The sequence below is a fragment of the Pseudonaja textilis genome, chromosome Z (assembly GCF_049901715.1).
Source record: "Pseudonaja textilis isolate UNSWEBS1 chromosome Z, rPseTex1.2, whole genome shotgun sequence".
NCBI classification, from domain to species: Eukaryota; Metazoa; Chordata; class Lepidosauria; order Squamata; family Elapidae; genus Pseudonaja; species Pseudonaja textilis.
In genome coordinates, this window is record NC_142008.1 from 68,951,338 (window position 1) to 68,970,570 (window position 19,233).

Below are 19,233 nucleotides of genomic sequence, written 5' to 3' on the forward strand. Positions count from 1 at the left end.
CAGTTTCTGCCATTTGTCTAATTCTATGGCATAATCAAAAATTTTTTGCCCATGCTATCATTGTCTCTTTCACCTGTTCTTCCATTTTAATTCCCAATAGATAACTATACAATTTTTTAAATAGGTTTTTCTTCTGTTCCTGTTAATACCTTTTCCAGTTCTGTCAACTCTTTATAAAAACCATCTAGTTTAGCATCTTTTTCATATCTAGATTGTATTTGCATACAGGAATACCAAACCATATCAACCCTTTTCTCTTTTAATTCTTGTTTAGTTTTGAGCTCACCCTTTTCATTCAAAATGTCTTTATATCTTGACTATTTCCCATATTGAGCACTTCCCATTGAAGTGCTTCCATTGTCAAAAGTCAGACTGGTATCTTTAAGTAGTTTGTTCTCTAATTTTCTCCCATGCTAATAATAATGCATTTCTTATTTGCTGCCTTTGAAAGTAATCAGGTATCTTATTTTTCCATACCATAAAAAGGCATGCCAACCCAATTGTAAATCATGCTCCTCCAGAGTCAATAACCTTGTATTCCTCGGTACAATCCATTCTTTCATCCATGTTAAGCCTATAATATAATTCCCAGTTAGGTAATCCAACCCTCCTCTCGTTCTAGCATCCTGTAACATTTTAAAGTTGATTCTTGCTTTTTTCCCTTGCCAAATGTATTTTAGTATTATTTTGTTAAGGTCTTCAAAATAATTTTTCTCCAATTTTATCTTGCTTTGCATGTAATGAGTCTATCTCATATATTGGTTTCACCTTTTAAGTTGCATTACTGAAATAAATGAACTTTTGCACGATATTCTAATATTTTGAGTTTCACCTGTAGTTACTGCTCATGTAATGATTGAAATTTGCACTGGCAACTTTTGTTAGGGAAAAACATGTGAATATGCCTGACATACAATGAATCACTTGCAATTCTTAAGCATGACATCATATAACACAGTTTGTGAGTTTGTGTCAGCTTTCCATTGACTTCCTTTGTTGGAAGCCAACTGTGAAGGTGACAAATAATTATCATGTAACATGGGTTCCTGTGACCATTGTAAATGCATATTGATTGTCAAGGGCCCAAATTGTGAGAATAATCAACCAATAGAACAGCTTGCCCTCAGAAGTTGTGGGAGAGTCATCACTTGAGACTTTCAAGAAGAGATTGGACTGTCATTTATCAGAAATGGTGTAGGGTCTCCCGCTTGGGCAGGGGGTTGGACTAGATGACTTTCAAGGTCCCTTCCAATTGATTATCTGTTATTTGTGATCATGTGACTACGGGGGCAAGGTCCCCATTGCAATGGCCAGAAGTTTGAATACTAATTGTAAATCTACTTTTTCAGGAACATTGTAAATTTCAATAGAAGCTGAACAAGGCAATAATTAACATAGAACTACCTCTAGTCAGTTGATGACATGAATGGATGAGTGGGAATGAGATGATATTATCAAACAAGTAATTGAATCATTCAGACTTTCAAGAATAAATGAGAACATGACTGGTATTTAGAAATAAATTTGTTTCACATACACAATTAAAGAATAAGTTTATTCTTCTTTACACTTGGTAGAAGAATGATAATTTTGATTGTTTATGAGGAAAGTTTGAGAGAAATAGTGAATAATACTTGAATAATGAATATTCTCATATAGAAATATATCAATTTACAGTTAATGTATTGGAAGGAAGGGGAAAATGAAGAATGTTGTGATTGGATGGAGTTAAAAGATCATTGAAAATAAAAGTGAGAAGTTTACAAAAGAAAAATAATGAAACAGTATATGGATGTGTATATGGAAGCTATTTCCAATGACAGAAATTTTAGTTAATTGTATAGGTCCATGATGGCGAACCTATGGCACACATGCCACAGGTGGCATGCAGAGCCATTTGTGTGGGCACGTGAACCTCAGCCAAACTTACCTCACAGCACATGTGCCTCCCAGAGGCTCGAGGGAAGCCTTTGGAGGCTGAAAAACAGGCCCATTTCATCACTTCTGGTATTTTCCAAAATACTGGAAGTGACAAAACAGGCCCATTTTTCAGCTTCCAAAGGCTGCAGAGGCTTCCCTTGAGCCTCTGGGAGGCCGAAAAAGGCCTCAAATGGGCTGAAAAATCAGTTGGGAGGCCCACGCATGCGCAGTGCAGGTAAGAGGGCAGCTGGGGGGGATTACACACGCATGTGCAGGGGGCGTGGGGCCCCCCATGCACATTGCCTTTTGGGTGCTCGTACGTGAGTGCATGTGTGCAAGCACAGGAGCCCAAAAAGGTTAGCCACCACTGGTATAGGTGAAAAGTAGTTTTAGATATGCTTCCTTTTATTATCTGATGCCTTTAATTTCTTTGGTTGACTTTTACTCTATTTCTGTGCTTTGCATAATGTTGCTTACTGTTAAAGGAATGATGTGATGGATATGTATGTGTATATATTGCACATGTCATTTCATTTAGTTATACGTTTGCTTGCAAAGCTTTGATCTCTAGCCAACACATTTGAATAAAGATTAAAGCCAAAGCAGTAGGACCCATATTGCCTGAGTAAGAAAAATGGTGGCACATATACAGAATAAATCCAAGACAAAATTACTAACAGTATCTAAATCTGTTCTACTCCCCCACTCCAATTTTTAAATTTCTTAAAGTTACAGAAGTATAATTCTATTACATAAGATTATTATAATTCAGTGATTAATTCAGTATTAATTTATGTGGTTTCAGATATTTATATAGTATCGTTTTAATGGCTTATTAATTTTGCTTAAGTATTATAGCCACTATAACCGAAGCAGATTTTTTTGTCTATATTTGGTCCTTTAGAATAAGTCAGGAATGTATCCCAAATGTGCCTGAATGTTGGAAGCAATTTTCATTCAACCTAAGTGACTGTTCCATTAGCAGACAGGGCTGAAATTAATAAGAAATTGGCTTCTGAACTGACATGCTAGATAATGAATTGGGTGTCAGATGATGGCATTAAATACAGGCAGCCTTTTCTGCAATGTATTTCGTTTAATCTCATGCTTCTTATGTCTAATGAATCTTGAAACAATTTGTTGGCTTAGAAGTAATCCATATTTTCAGTAGGACTAACTCTTAGGATTGAAACCATGCAGATATATTCAATACCTTCTTATTGGGTTTTCTTTTTGTATTGTTCTCCTATCTTACATCTTCTGATTATAGAAATAGGGTTTATAAACTCTATTTGATGTTATATGCTATCCCATATAAGCAAGTTATTATGATTTAAGAGGTTTTTCCTGCAATGCTCAGACTGATTGATGAAGGATGGGGAAACCAGACAATATGGTTTTCTGTGCTGATATCTATACTTTACAATACTTTCCAATGAAAAAAATACCACAGAGTCCCAAATAGCAATGAGTCAAAAATGTGATATTATCTCTAGTCCAGTTTATCTTCTGCAATTAATTGAGATATTCTGGGTTGACTAACATTAAGAAATTATACATCCATAGTGTAACAGATTTGATAAATAGCAGTAGCACTTAGACTTATATACCACTTCATAGTGCTTTACAGCCCTCTCTAAACAGTTTACAGAGTCAACATATTGCCCCCAACAATTTGGGTCCACATTTTACCAACCTTGGAAGGATGGAAGGTTGAGTCAACCTTGAACTGCCAATTGTTGGCAATCATCAGTCAGCAGAATTAGCCTGCAATACTGCTTCTAACTACTGCACCACTATGGCTTTTGATCTTAAAATGTTTTTTGCAGAGGTATCTTCCCCACTTCCCAGAAGACAAACAATTCTGGAGTACAGAAATAGACATTCTTTTTCAAATGCAACAGAGACAGAGAAGTGAATGCATGTTTAATATTTCTTGATCCTTTTTCATTTGTATTCTAAAATGACTAAAAATATAGATGATTTTTTTTCCTGCAAATATCCAGCCAGAGAAGGAATATTATGTAACTTTGATGGTTGCTTCTGGAATCTTGAAGTGTGAATCAGATAATGCATGCATTTCTCTGCCTAAACAGATATTATCTAAACAAAGATACCATCTCAACAGCTGGTGTATGCATACTGAGAATTACCCTTCATAATACAGTAGTTTATTCAGATAGCTTCAGATTTTTTCAACTATTTTAAGTTACTGAAATGGTTAAACCGCTAGCTTTAATTAATTAAGCAAATGTATATAATTGCTCATATCATGGAATGTGAAGCTCTCTTCTAAAGAAGTTTCATCATTTTGCATCATTTAAGTAGTATTGTCTGATTTATAGCTTAAAGAAGAAAACATTTTGGGAATGACAGGTATATGATACATCAATTTTGTCATCCTGATATTTTCTTTCTAGGGCGGTGAGCCAGTTAGGCCAGGAGTAGCTATGACTGACCTTGCTACAGGATTATATGCATATGGAGCAATTATGGCTGCACTTCTTCAACGACATAAAACAGGGAAAGGAATGCACTTGGATTGCAATCTGCTTTCATCTCAGGTAAAGATTTATTCAGTGATTGAGTAATAATAAACATATTTGAATAGTTCTTGTCACATATTAATTTCTATCAGCTTAAAGGGTATTGTATGTATAGGTAGTTTTTAAGACCTTTTGTTGAATGATTGTTTAAAGTTACGACAGTGCTGAAAAAAGTGGTTTATGATGGATCCTCACACTTATGACTGTCACACATGATCAAAATATCCAGCTTGTCAACTGGCATGTGTTTTCATGATAGTTGCAACATTCTGGCTCCCCTTTTGTGACCTTCCCAGGGAACTTCTGATTGAGCATGGTTGATGAGGGAAGCTTAATGACCATGTGATTCATTTAATTAGTGATCCATTTTATGACTATGGCAAAAAAAAATTGGAAGATTGAGCTTAACTGATTTGATGACTATGTCTCTTAGTGGTAGAAGCTTTGGTCCTAGTGGTGATCATCCATTGAGGACTACTTGATTTCTTCAGTCCAAATAAGAAGAATGTTGCCACCATAGCACTGAAGACTTCATGGGATTAATATTTCTAAATGTTTATATATCATATATATATATCATATATGAGAATTTGTGTCCTAATGATTGTAAGTCTGCTCTTCATAATAACAGTATTCAGATATCTTCAGTTCTGGTAAGAAGTCTGAATTGAACTCAAAAAATGCCATTTAGATTCAGGAAAGTTGAAAATAGGAGGATAGTGACCTCAGCCTTGTGAAATCTTTGTATAAACGTTTGGTGTATATTCTCCCCACATCCAGCTACCTATATATTTTTTTGCTTTTATAATTTATGATAAAAATATGAAAAAAGCTGGCTTAATCCTGGACTTTAAGGTTTTTTTGAGTTTTTAGATTTTTGAATCCAGTGGAGCTTTTCCTAAGAAACTGGTAGCAAGTGCCTTTATTTATGAATGTTATACATACAATTGTGTAACTGTCCCTTTTCTTTTTATAAATTCCTGTATTTTAAAGATGTTGTATCCAATTTGATACCTTTTCTAAACTTATATAAGAGTAGACTACATTGTGATCATAAATCTATAGATTTATCTTCCAAAATGAAAATTAAAGTAACTTTTTAAAAAAAATCTCATGATTTGGGTTTTAAAAATGTGGTGCGATCACCAAAATCTTGTCACATTTTGATTTTGTGAAGTTAAGGGTAACCTATTAGGAGCATTTTGGATTAAAAATGTTAATCCATAAATTATGGTTTGTTTGTTTTTTAAAAAGGAAAACAAATAAAAACAATGCCTTGCTTCCTAATATGTTCTGGGTTATACATATTATGAAATTGCAATAAAATATAAATGTAATATTTTATAGTTTAGAAGTCAATGTGCATTTGATTGACAAAATAGACATATAGCATTTCCAACATATAACATTTTAATTTTCTGAGCACATCCTGTTGGATGCTTTTAAAAAGAAAAGCTACAATGTATGATATTTATAGTATATTAACAAACGGCATTGTTTCATTTTGGCTTAGCATAAAGTATGAATCTAAATTCTGTAGTCTATGCTTAAACATTATGTATGAAAGAGAGTCACTTAGGCCATTAAAACAATCTATAACTTTGCACAAAGCACAAATATTACCTGTATTTCTTAATATTAAAATATAAACCAAATAAAGTATTCTAAAAACAGAATCCAAAATATTGCAGGCAATTCGGAGTCCTGTTATTTAGGGTTTAAAGGCTCTATTCCAGACATTAGTCAGCTTTTCATGAATCAACTAAGCTCAGACATCCTTGGATTGTTTGACTCCTTCCTATCCCTTGTTATTTTCCCAACATGGTTGCTATTTTTAGAATGCTAAAATATATTCTAACATAATTTCAATTTAGGTTCTGTGGGCGTGGCCTAATTTGTGGGTGTGGCTTAGTTGCCATGTGACTGGGTGGCCGTGGCTTGCTGACTGGGCATGGCTAGGTGGTCATGTGATGGGTGGGCGTGTCTAGGTGGTCATGTGACTGGGGTGGATGTGGCCATGTGACTGGCAAACCAAATATAAGTGGTCCTCGCTTAATGGCCAGTTGCTTAGCAAGTATTCTAATTTGCGACTGACCTCCACAGAGCTAGTTGACCTGTTTTGGGTGTTTTGACAGTGATGCATACATAGACACTCACGCACACACACTTATGACCAGTTACAACATCCCATACAGTCTTGTGACTGAGGTTTTCTGTTTTTTGCCAGTTTCCAAGTGCTGGGAGCCCTGAAGAGGGCAAGGTGAGTCCCGGGCAGCTACAATGAGGACAAGGCGAGGCCCAGGCAGCTATGAGGAACTATGGGGAGGACAAGGCGAAGCCCAGGCAGCTATGAGGAACTATAGGGAGGGCAAGGCGAGGCACAGGCAGCTACGAGGAGGGCTGTGTGAGGCGCGGGCAGCTACGAGGAGGGCTGGGCGAGGCCCAGGCAGCTACGAGGAGCTATGGGGAGGGCAAGGCAAGGCGTGGGCAGCTATGAGGAGCTATGAGGAGGGCAAGGAGAGGCCCAGGCAGCTATGAGGAGCTACAGGGAGAGCTATGAGGTGGGCAAGGAGAGGCCCAGGCAGGTACGAGGAGCCATGGGGAAGGCTGCAGAGGGCTGGGCGAAGCCACTCAACACCACTTTTTTGCCCTAATAACTGAGTATTTTTTAAAAAAATATATCAAAACAAAAGTCATCTCTTTAATGCTTAAATAATAAAAAAGGTACACAAAACTATATTGTTACAACATTTTAAAATATTAAACAAAAACTATTACATAACAAAACTACAGAAAACAATAAAACTTATTTAAAGTACTACCAAATTGCTTTTCTGAGTCCTGAGTTACAGTTTTCTTGTGTTTAACACAAGCATCATCAGCTGTGTGATGTGCCCGTAACCACTTCTTTACTATAGGAACAGGGCCCCGTTCTTGCAGAGGTAAGCCAATTAGACTGATGGTCAGGAGGTTTGTAATATTGGAAACTATAAGGCGTCTTCTGCCCTCTGAACATATTATGTTCATCTGCGAGAAGCCCCTTTCCATCTCTGCTGAACTGACTGCAATAGTTTTAATAATATCTCTAGCCTTTTTAATGCTGCAAGGAATTGTATATTTTTCTGGATCTTTTAGTACATTTTCTATGAAATCACGATAATCATTAATATTGATTTCATAATTGAAAATTTGATCAAATGCAACCAATTGTCCTTCAGCTGCTCTCCATGGAACCACCACTTCTTCAATGTTCCAATAATGTGGCTCCAAATAATTTGAAATTTTAATTGATCAGTGTCTTTAAATTGGCAGCCTGTTTTTAAATGTTCGCAATCCATCAATCTTTTCTTCAAATTAATTACATTGCTTTCTATAAGTTTTTCACAAGGAAGTCCCACAAATCGATGATTTTGTATAAAATTTATATTTTTAAAGGGTTCTGAAGTAATTAATTCATCAACCTTTTTTCATATGCACCCTTTTCCTCTATAAGTATTTCAAATGATCTAATTGATCTTATTGCAAGTTTTTCAGCCTTTATAATGTCTGTGTTTCTCGCTTGCAATGCATTAGAAAGAAGAGATAATTCAGTTAGCACATCAACCATCAAGGCCAAATCAGTGAGAAAATATGTGTTTTCAAGAAGCCATACTGGAGTATTTTTTATTGAACAGAAAAATTGATGTAGTGCTGGATAAGCATGCCACACAGTTAGGGTTGATCTTAAACTACAGGCAGCCCATCTTGGTCCAAAAACTCTACCAATTTTTATAATTTCAATCTCAAATTGTTCGGAAATTTTGTTAAATTCAATCAGATTATTCGATTGATGGAAAACAGAATATATTTTATCAATAACAATTTGAAAATAATTGATTTGTTTTATTTCCCTAATAAAATCATCTAAAACAAGTTGCAGTCGATGGTTTAAACAGTGCCATATTATAATATTTGGAAACTCTTTGGCTATCCTAGTGCTTACCCCAGATTTTCTCCCAAGCATAACACTGGCTCCATCAGAGCAAAATCCAATTAAATGTTTCTCCAGATAGTTTCTATTAAACCCAACTTTATTCAAACTTTCTATAACTGAACAACATATTGTCTCTGCATCTTGTTTATCTAATTCTACTAGTTCAAGGAAAATTGTTGAGTGAGTGAGAAAACTGGATCCTCAACTTTTAAGTACAGTATAAGAACTGTACTTTAGAAGATATTGTTGAGGCTTTATCAATTATCAAACAAATTTTGCAAGTTTTCTCAATAATTTCGCTAAATAAATGTTTAAATTGTCTGTTGCAATGAAATCTACTATTGCAACTGCAGTTTTACGTGAATGCAACCCTTGTCCCAAATCTAAACCATTTGTTATTTGTAATTCAATCAGATCTTCTACATATGAAAATGGTCTGCACGTTTGTGCCAGACATACACTGTAGTAAACACTCTACATGTACTACCCAAATATTTCTCAGCCACCCTCTCCAGTCCTTTACTTATCACATCCTGCTCGCATTGTTTCAACTTCTCTGTACAGATGTTGTGAGCCTTAGATGAGAAATGTTCCTTCAATTTCTTTCTGAGGGAAGCTTGTTGTATTTCTTTACTCTTTCCTGATGGTTCACTTTGGCAATTCTTCCACTCCTTAGCTCCATGGACACTTTTTTCTTTGGTCGAAATTTCAAATCTTCTTCATTGCTTGCAACCTATTTTTTTCTGGGAAACTTCCAGTCCATCGTATTTTTCCCTAAAATTATTGTACTGCTGCAGTGTCCAGCAGTCAGGAAGGTTCCCTTCAATGTCTGATTCAATTCTTCCAGTACCTGATGATGTGCTTGCACTGCTTTCCTCTGGTTGAGATGTGGATAATGTGCTGGCTCTTTCCTCTGGTCGCGGTGCAGATGATGTGCTAGCACCGCTATCCTCAGACTCCAATGGTTGTGGTTGTGACTCTTTTGGATCTCCTTTTGTTTTCTTGCCGAAGAAAGCAGACAAACTCATTTGTCTTTTTATCTTGGTAATATGCTGCAAAAAAAATTTCAACAATGTAGTGGTTTGGACTTGATTGTTGTTATAAGTTGAGTGGTGAAGGCAGTGGCAAGCGAAGAAAGCGGGCGAGGAACAGAGATCAGTAATATTCAGTTACTTTTAAGGGTCCCTGACACTATAGCTAGTTAGTGTTTAAAAGATGTTGTGGAAGAGGAACAAGTTTCAGCAGACAAGAATGAAAGTGGATTTGAAAATGACAGTCTATAAAAAAGATGTTGCACTGTGTATATAAAAGAATGGCTGATATTTTCATAATTACAATTCATTAATTGAAAAAGAAACACTTAAAATGGAAATACTATTAACAAACCAAGGGAGTTTGTTATTTTATGCCAGTAGTGGCATAAAAATCTTTCCTAGCCAAGACTTACCTGGACCAACAGTCCCTAATGGAATGCTCTCTCTATAGCAGAGAGATAGAAGCCAGGGGAAGCCATGTTTGGTCACTTAACCTTTTTAGAATGCAGCTTAATGTACTGAAGCTTTTTACAGCATTATGCAGATATATATAGTACAAAAAATAATAATGGTACAAAGTCATCTAAGAAGTTAGATTAAGAATCGAATTGAGAGGCACATTCACAGAGCAATGCAGAATTTTTTTTCTGAAATTTATTCCTCAGTTTAAAAAACTGGAATATATGAATTCAGTATTGGGCTCTGCTAGTGTAGCTATTCAAGAGGATGTAGGGTCAAGGTTAGCAAAAATGGTAAAGCAACATATAGATTTAAATTTTAAAACCAGAAATATTTTTGTTGGTACCCACATAAATAAAGGAAGTACAATATATATTTAATGTTACACGTGTTAACAGCAGCTAGAATTATGTTTGCACAACAGTGGAAAAATGAAGAGATTCCCATAAATGAAAATGAAATTAAAAAATTACAATGTGCAGAAATGGATAGAGATAAGAGGTAGAAATTAAGCGGAGAATGATCATTGCTATGTATGAATTAAATACAGAAGGTTGATAATTATAAACATCTTGATATAATTAACAGAATTAGAAATAAGGCAATAGAAAGAAATTTAAATAATTTTTCTGTTACACTGCTGTACTTATTGATACTTATTTTTCCTAATAGGAAAAAGCAAAGCAGGAACATAAGTATCAATATGTAACAGCAGTGTAACAAAAAAAAATCATTTATGAAATATTTTATAATACTTTATAATATAAGTATAATAAAATTATAGAGATAAGGTGAAGTAAGGATATATTGTTATAGAATAGATTGGTTATGATGAACATTATAAAGTAGATTAAGTAAAAGTGGTGATTTGCTCGCATAAAATGATGTAATGTTAGTAAAGTCTAGTAAGTAATAATAGTAATAATATAAATATATATAGTGGATTTATGATATAAGGATTAATGCAAATTGGAGGGGAAAGACTGAAGAGATTGTGCACAAGTGATTTGTACCAACCGACACTAATGATGGTTTATGTTTTTTTTGTTTATGTTTAAAAAAATAAAAAACTTATTTAAAAAAAATCCATTTATGTATGCATGCAGGCTTTTATTGCATTACTGTTATTATAAATTGATTTATGGAGAAACATAACTATCAGTGTATAAGAACAGCAATATAACCAAAAGTTGCCTGTCTCATTTTTGGTAAGTTGCTTTTTTATTTATGTATTTATTTTTTTAGTATCTGTTTTGGTCTTTATTAATCATAAAAACAAAACAGATACTAAATAAATAATTACATAAATAAAAATTATTTTACTGTTCAACTTGATGTTTGTTTCTCCTTTGGTTTTTCCTATTAATTATATGTATGGGTTTTGTTTTTTTGAATGATAAAACAGTAGACCTACTGAAAACCTGCATGCATACATAAATAGAAACAAATGTTACATTGCTGTTATATATTGATACTTGTTTCTGCTTTGCTTTTTCCTAATAGGAAAAAGCAAAGGAGAAACAAACATCAAGATGAATAGTCAAATAATTTTTATTTATGTATTTATTTATTCATTTAGTATCTGTTTTGTTTTTATGATTAATAAAAACAAAACAGATACTAAAATAAATAAATAAATAAATACATAAATAAAAAAGCAACTTACCAAAAATGAGGCAGCCAACTTGGCTAGCCAGCTACGCCAGGGTCCTCCTCACTCTTCTTCAAGCTTGCTGCGGCTAGGAGCGGGGCTGGCGGCAGCAGATAGATGACCGGGTTGGAGGAGGTTGCACTTACCGATCTGCATCTTCGGAGGGCAGGGTGGCAGTCCGGGTGAAGCAGGCAGTCCGGACAAGGCAGACAGGTGGTCCAGGCAAGGCAGGCAGGCTGTGCAGGCCTGGGATGGCAGGCCAGGCAAGGCAGCACCTGGGAGGCAGGCTGGGTGGGCGAGGGCAGCTAGTGGTGGCAGCAGCGATGGCCAGGGCTTGTGTTTTCTTTAACATCAGCCGCCGCAGGAGGCAGTCTAGGCAAGGTAGGCAGGCAGGCAGGCCCGGGAGGCAGGCCAACCATGCGAGGGCGGCTAGCAGCGGTGGTGACCAGGGCTCACTCACCCAGCAGGGCGGCAGAGGGCAGGCAGTGATGGCTGGCTCGGCTGCTGCTGGTGTGAGCGATGGCACCGGGTGGGAAAATGTTTGAAGGTAGTGCACATGTGCTAAAAGTAGGGTCGGGGCAGGCAGGGGAGAAGGCAGTCAGAAATTATCTCGCATGCGTGTGATGTCGTGCATGCACAATAATGGCTGACTGGGCTGGGAACTGCGGAGTGGGGCTGGGGAGAATGCCGTTCCTGGTTGTTGCACATGCACGCACTGTCGTGCATGCGCAATAATAAATAACTGGGTCATGAAGGGAGGGGCAGGCGGGAGAGAATGTGGCAAGGATTGTCAGGCATGCGCAAAAAATGTTGTGCAGTAAAAAACCCCAGTTTTTGGAGCGTAGGAGTGGCAGAGAGGGGCGGGGCCGGCCAGGGGTCTGTTTTACTGGTTCTAAGAACTAATGGGAACATTAACAACCGGTTTTATAGAACTGGTATGAACCGGTAGACTCCTACCCTTGAGTCTAACCCCCCGCACAAGCAGGAGACACCCTACACCATTTCTGACAGATAGCAGTCCAGTTTCTTCTTGAAAGCTTCCAATAATGAAGCTCCCACAAATTCCGAAGGCAAAGTAGGCCATTGGTTGATTTGCTCTCACAGTCAGAAATTTTCTCCTGATTTCCAGGTTAAATCTCTCCTTGTTCAGTTTCCATCCATTTTTCCTTGTCTAGCCTTCAGGTGCTTTGGAAAATAGCTTGACAACCTCTCCTCTCTGTAGCAGCCCTTCAAACATTGGAACACTGCTATCATGTCTCCCCTGGTCCTTCTCTTCACTAGACTAGCCAAGCCCAGTTCCTGCAACCGTTCTTCATATGTTTTAGTCTCCAGTCCCCTAATTATCCTGTTGCTGTTCTCTGCACTCTTTCTAGACGGAGTATCAACGTCTCTTTTATAGAGTGGTGACCAAAATTGGATGCAGTATTTTAGGTGTGGTCTTATTAAGGCTTTATAGAGTGTTAGTCTCACTTAGTAGTCAGTACCTAGAAGCAGTGTCTTATTTGCAAGAAAATAAAATCAAAATCTCTCTTGAACGTAGACCCTATTTTAATGAATGTTGACATCCAGCATGAACTTGCATCTAGTTCTTTGTCTATGAACTTTTTACCCTTGATACAAAATTTCTTTGAACTTTTTCCTCGCTTACATGATTTATAATTGTCAATTTCAGTCTTTTTAGCTTCAACATCTAAACAATAGTTTTAGATGACAGTGAATAAAAGGAAGTGGTTTCTGGACGTGTTTCCAATTATGAAACTGATCTGCATCTTCTGTTGTGGCTTGAAAATTTTTCTTGAAAGTTTTTAATATGATCCCTGCTTCTAATTGTAGCAAGTTGAGGCTAAACAAACAAGGGATTCAGGTCATTCCAAGTTCTGCAAACTGACATTAAGCAAGAAACTTTATTAAGCACTTTTTATTATGCATTTTTTCTCTTTCTGAAAAAAATAATAATTTTGCTTTGATCAAAAGATTTACATGAGTAATCTTGGTTTCTTATTCTATCGATGCTCTGCTGGGGAATCTGCTTATGAAACTAGAACTTCAGTTTTGCTTTGTAATATGGGACATTGATATAAATATATAAAGACATACACATACCCCTTCCTGAATATATGTCTGTATTTTGTGTGTCTAAAGAAAGTCTTGGACTGGGTACTGTGGTCAGCATTCTTTATATTCTATGTTTGCTGTAAGTTTCTTTCCTGCTTTTGATTATCCAATTTACAGTTTATAGTATCCAACATTTTAAACGAAGTGGCAACTCCAATAAAAAATGTATACCACTCTTTATTTGCAAACATCATGGCTGCAGTGGTAGCCACCTAGGAGTCTGAAGACCCAGAGGCCCCAGCCAAGCATTTAAACTTGATTGTATCTTGCTGCAGGTCTAATACATACTCATAAAGAAGCAAAGGCAATTGCCTAAGACAACATAATAACGAGAATGGAGCAGCCAGCAGATACAGGCAGTTGTAAGCATAGCAAACCTCAGAGTGCTAACTATGATTATATGGCAGCAGAGTTATAGAAAAATGCTTTATCAGTATTTTGCCAACTAGTCCTGGAAGTCTAGTATTTTGCAAATTCTGTTTTTCTTGTTTTCATTACTTCCAAAGGAAGACTTGTGTTTGCAGATCTGCTTCCTAAAATGTAAGGAATGTTCTTTAACTGATGGAATTTGGGTTCCATCTTAGAGCATTTTTGTGGGCCCCCAAGAGTTCCACATAGTCGCCAATTTGTAGCTCTATATGTTGAAAAAAATAGTGTATAAGAAAATTCCCTTTTTTGACAACTGAATTCAAACCCCACTCCTTTATATGCATATAAAACATGGAATCATATAGAAAGATTTTAGAACAACTTGCCGCAGCCATCTTGACCTTCCATTGGCCAGTTTGCTGCAACCAAGTCGCTGCCGGATATATCTCCATGGCCAACTCTCTGCCATGGACACAAAGAATTATGCTAATATTGAATAAATGGTGGAATAGAATAATTTTTAAAAGGATGCAAAAGGAGGATAAAATAAAATGTGAATGACAAAAAGTTAAATAATTTAAATTGTTGAATTCTTCCATGGTGAATTGTCCCGTAGTGACTTGGCCATAGTGAGTTGTCCTGTGGCAAGTTAGCAGCGGTAGGTTGGCCATGGCAAATTGGCCATGGAAATTATCCCATTCGGTATAGAAAAGGATGTGGTTTACATTCATAATTGTATGCATCATTTAGATTTTCTGACATTTGATAAGTAGCATTCCTTTTTATGTGTTGCCTCTGATTGCATTTGTTGAAAATGGCCAATTTGAAGTAGAAAACAGGAAAAACAGTACTATAAGTTCTAGATTAGGTTTAGTATGTTTCAAAAGTCTTAGCAAGTGGTTCTAGGCAAGTCTGAGAAGTTGAAAAAAAAGGAGGATTTGGTCTGCCCGGTTGGGAATTATATTATTAAGCTGCCGCCCTTACCTGAGTGAAAGAGTAGATTAGCTTAAGGAATAAGAGGCTGTTAATGATGGAAGACTATGATATGAAGCTAGAGTGGCATGCATTCTTATGATAAGGAAGATTCATGGCACACTAATACTTCCAAAGGTGCTATATAAGACAATCACTGTTGTGGGTATGGACAAACAACAGAACTATATAAAAACACTGGTATGGCTCTCTACATTAGAAGCACTGGTACATTCAAATTTAATTAATCTGGGAAAATTTTTCACATATAAAGACATATTAAATGAAAAGGGGAATTGAAAACTAGATGAGAACTAAAAGAACAAGGGGTAGAGTTGGAGTGGTGGACATACCTACAAATTCAATCACGCTATGTGAGAGATGTGAAAGAGTGGGGTATTAAGAGAGAATTAACAACATTAGAGAAAATTTTATTGAGAACAGATGAAAATTCAATAAAGATAACTTATAAATATCTGTTAGATTATAAAATGGAAGAAGAGCAGGTTAAAGAAACAATGGTAGCTTGGGCCAAAAATTTTGGTTATAATATTGAATTGGATAAATGGCAAAATCTATGGGAAAGAAATAGGAAATTAACATTGGCCATGTTGTATAAAGAGAACCTATGTAAAATGTTTTATAGGTGGCACCTCCCTCCAGCAAGGCTGGCAAAAAAGTTTAGGAACTTATCACCTAAATGTTGGAAATGTAACCAAGTACCAGGCATGTATTATTACATGTGGTGGTCATGTAAGAAAGCCAAAGAATTTTGGCGACAGATATGGAAGTGGTTGGAAGAAATGCTTGGACAGAACTTAGAATTCAAACCAGAATTATTTTTATTAAGAATCATAAAAGAGAGATACAGCAGAGAGTTGGTATATCTAATACTACACATCATAACAGCAGCGAGAATGGTATATGCCCAAAATTGGAAAAATAGAGACATCCCCTTAGAAGGAGAGACAATAAAGAAAATACTAGTTTGTGGAGAAATGGAAAGACTGATGTTAGAACTTAAAAATAAAGGAGAGACAGAATATCATGATGTATGGAATAAATTTTATCAATGGTTGGAATTGAGAAGAAGGAGCCAGAACAGTAAATAATGAGGATTTGTAAAACTGAAATCTGATATTATCTAGGTAAATACAATGGAGTATAGTGGATAAAATGACTGTATAAAATTAGCAATGTATGAGGTTTTATGCTGTAAATATAATGTACATACTGGATAGAATAACAGTATAAAATTAGCAATGCATGGGTAGAATAATGTTACTTGTTTTATATTTTAGTATGTATGTCAAAGACAATGCCAGAATGGTATCACTGTGTCCAATATCTTAATATGTAATCAATAAACTTTTGAGAAAAAAAACCTGTATAGACAAGTAATGAAGTGAGCAAGAACCACATTTGATTGGAAAATAAGTTTCGAAGAGAAAGAAAAATATCCAAATACCTCTCAGATTGGGACAAAAAGGAAAAATGTTCATTCTCACCTGATAATTGATAAAGCATTGACCTCCATGTCCCATTCTCCAGCTTTCTGTGACCTAGAAACATAACTTCTATCCTAAGTCAAAATATTGCACCTTTTGGTGTTAATTGTCTCATTTCCATGCAATACTTATTAACCAGTATCTGTACAATGGCACATAAATCTATTTTTTATACATATACATACTCATTTGTACACAAGCACAACTTTATTTCCACTTTGCAATGTGGCTGAGTATATTTAGAATGACCAAATTTTTATCTGAGTACAAAAATGAATGTTTATAAACGAAAGCTAGTAATGTGGGATTAAAAAAAGAAAAGTTGCTGAAATATCCTCTTTGAAGCAGTCACTAAGTGAATTCAAGTTTTCATCAGCAATTTAGTTTTGCAGTTAATGTGAAAACCAAAACAAGCCATGAAATTGTCATCAAAGGAGTTAAGATAGGGTGAAAAACAGACAACTTTATAAACATTTCTCTTTTTAAAAGTACTCTTTACTCTGTTTGTTCATTCTTATTGCTATTAATTGCATTCCATTAGTAAGAGAGAAAAAGATGAAGATATGTTTCTCTAAATTCTAAACTTTAATCTTAAACAAATCTGAATACAAGATTAAATTTAACATTTGTTCATCTTTCTTCACAGTTCCTAGCAGTCACAACAAAAATGAATATTTTTGATTTCTGCTTGAGAATTTCTAAAGTTTGTTAATACTGACTTGGGTAAGATTGATATGAGTCACCTTGTGCAGTATATGGAATGCATGAAACTTTAATAATAAATAAAGAGCATAAAATTTTAATAATAAAATAAAATAATAAATATGGAGCATCCTGACCCTTATTTCCATTTAAAAAAATAATGAACAAATTTTTAATACATAATAATATTCCTTGAAACAACATAGTCACTGACGACTGACACAATGGTTCCGGATATAGTATACTGTGCCTTGTTCCAGATATACTTCCTAAATTTTGCATGCAAAAATTAGGTAAAAAGGTGATAAATTTGATACGTTGTCTTGCTACTTTCTTGTTTCACAGACACAGCTCTTGTTTAAACACTAATATATGTTGAAAGGTCTGTGTTCAATTATTTATTGAACGTAAGGAAAAATGTACAGTTCATCCAGTGCAACAGTGTATAAATAGCATTGCTATTTCTTTTTCATATCTTTTTTGTCAGAGTTGTGATTTACAGTTTTGAAGAAAAAGAGTATTTGGAATGAATCAAAATTTTTAAAGATTTTAATATACTATTTGCATTCATGTGCATAAGTAATTACAAAAAAGGAAATGATATGAATGAAATCATTTCCCCATGGATCTTTTACAACATATGCCAGTATGGAAGCTTACACATTAAATTGACAAAGTTACTTGAGTTACAGCAATAATACTGAAAGCATTTAAAAAGCCCCTTAAACATTGTTTAACAGAAACAGATTTAACATATTAACAGAGTTGGAAGGGACCTTGTAGGTTGTCTAGTCCAGGAATTGCCAACCTTTTGGACCTCAGGGATCACCAAACTCATAATTTTAAATCCCGCGAACCAGAGACCCTGGGAAAATCCTCAAAAAAGTCTTCAGGAAAATTCCCCATCTTGTTTTCCTACCGATCGATCATTCTTTATTTGGGATCGCAGGATATCATCTCCAGCTCCATTCTCAGAGGGAGAGAGAAAGAGGGAGAGAGACTTTTGGCTTCATGCAAGGAAAGCAGCAGAAGTCTTTCTTTCTCTCCTCCAAACTCTGCCAGAAATGAGTCTCTGTGAGATTTGTCATGCCGGCACAGCCTCTTGGAGCAGGATGCCTCGCAGGGTCCCAAAGACTCATTTCTGGCAGAGTTTGGGGGAGAGAAAGAAAGACTTTTGTTGCTTTCCTTGTGTACAGCCAAAAGCAGAAGAAGAAAGAAGTAGAAAGAAGCAGCTTGATGGCCAGGCGAGGCATGTGGGGTGAGTGGGGCAAGTCCCCCCTCCCCCCTTTCCCCCTCCCCTCACTACCTGGTATTGTTCACAATGCAAGCAACGCAAGCCTTGTGTTCCCATGGGCCATGTGGGCGGCGCAGCCTTGTGTTCCTGCACAGCCTGGATTAACTGCTTTGGGGAGTGCTTTGGGGGTGACATTTCTCTACAGAGCACCAAAATTTTCTTGCGGACCACCAGTGGTCCCCAGTCCACTGGTTAGCAACCATTGATCTAGTCCAACCCCCTGGCTAAGCAGGAGACCCTACACCATTTCTGACAAATGGCAATCCAATCTCTTCTTGAAAGCTTCCAATGATGAAGCTCCTATAACTTCTGAAGGTAAGCTGTTCCATTGGTTGATTGTGTTCACTATCAGAAAATTTCTCTTTATTGAAACTGTCCTTAATCAGTTTCCATCCATTGTTCCTTGTCTAGCCTTGAGGCGCCTTGGAAAATAGCTCGATCCCTTCCTCTCTGTGGCAGCCCCTCAAGTATGGAACACTGCTCTAACTTTGTTGTCTGGTCTTACCTTCTGACATTCAGTATAGTGTTTCAGCCAGGCAGTTTAACAACACAGTATGGAATTTTATTTATTTGGTATGTAAAGCTGAATGTGTGACTTCTTTGGTAAGTGAAGCTGAATACGTGAAGTATGTTAACATACTTCATGGTTTAACACAGAAGAATTCAAATTGTATGTTTTCTTCAGTTATT

The 19,233-nt window shown here is 36.1% G+C and overlaps 1 protein-coding gene and 2 pseudogenes across 7 annotated transcripts in view; 1 reads left to right on the top strand and 2 right to left on the bottom strand.

Moving 5' to 3' along the window:
- Positions 1-19,233, top strand: part of SUGCT (succinyl-CoA:glutarate-CoA transferase) — a 480,947-nt gene that overhangs the window by 55,446 nt on the left and 406,268 nt on the right. For all 7 annotated transcript variants that reach the window (XM_087916660.1, XM_026702266.2, XM_087916665.1 and 4 more), the window contains one exon: positions 4,341-4,484. In XM_087916660.1, coding sequence (XP_087772786.1) covers positions 4,341-4,484 — 144 coding nt within the window. The remainder of the gene's footprint in view (positions 1-4,340; positions 4,485-19,233) is intronic.
- Positions 7,254-8,660, bottom strand: LOC148124069 (E3 SUMO-protein ligase KIAA1586 pseudogene; annotated as a pseudogene).
- On the bottom strand, positions 8,704-9,499 carry LOC148124070 (E3 SUMO-protein ligase KIAA1586-like; annotated as a pseudogene).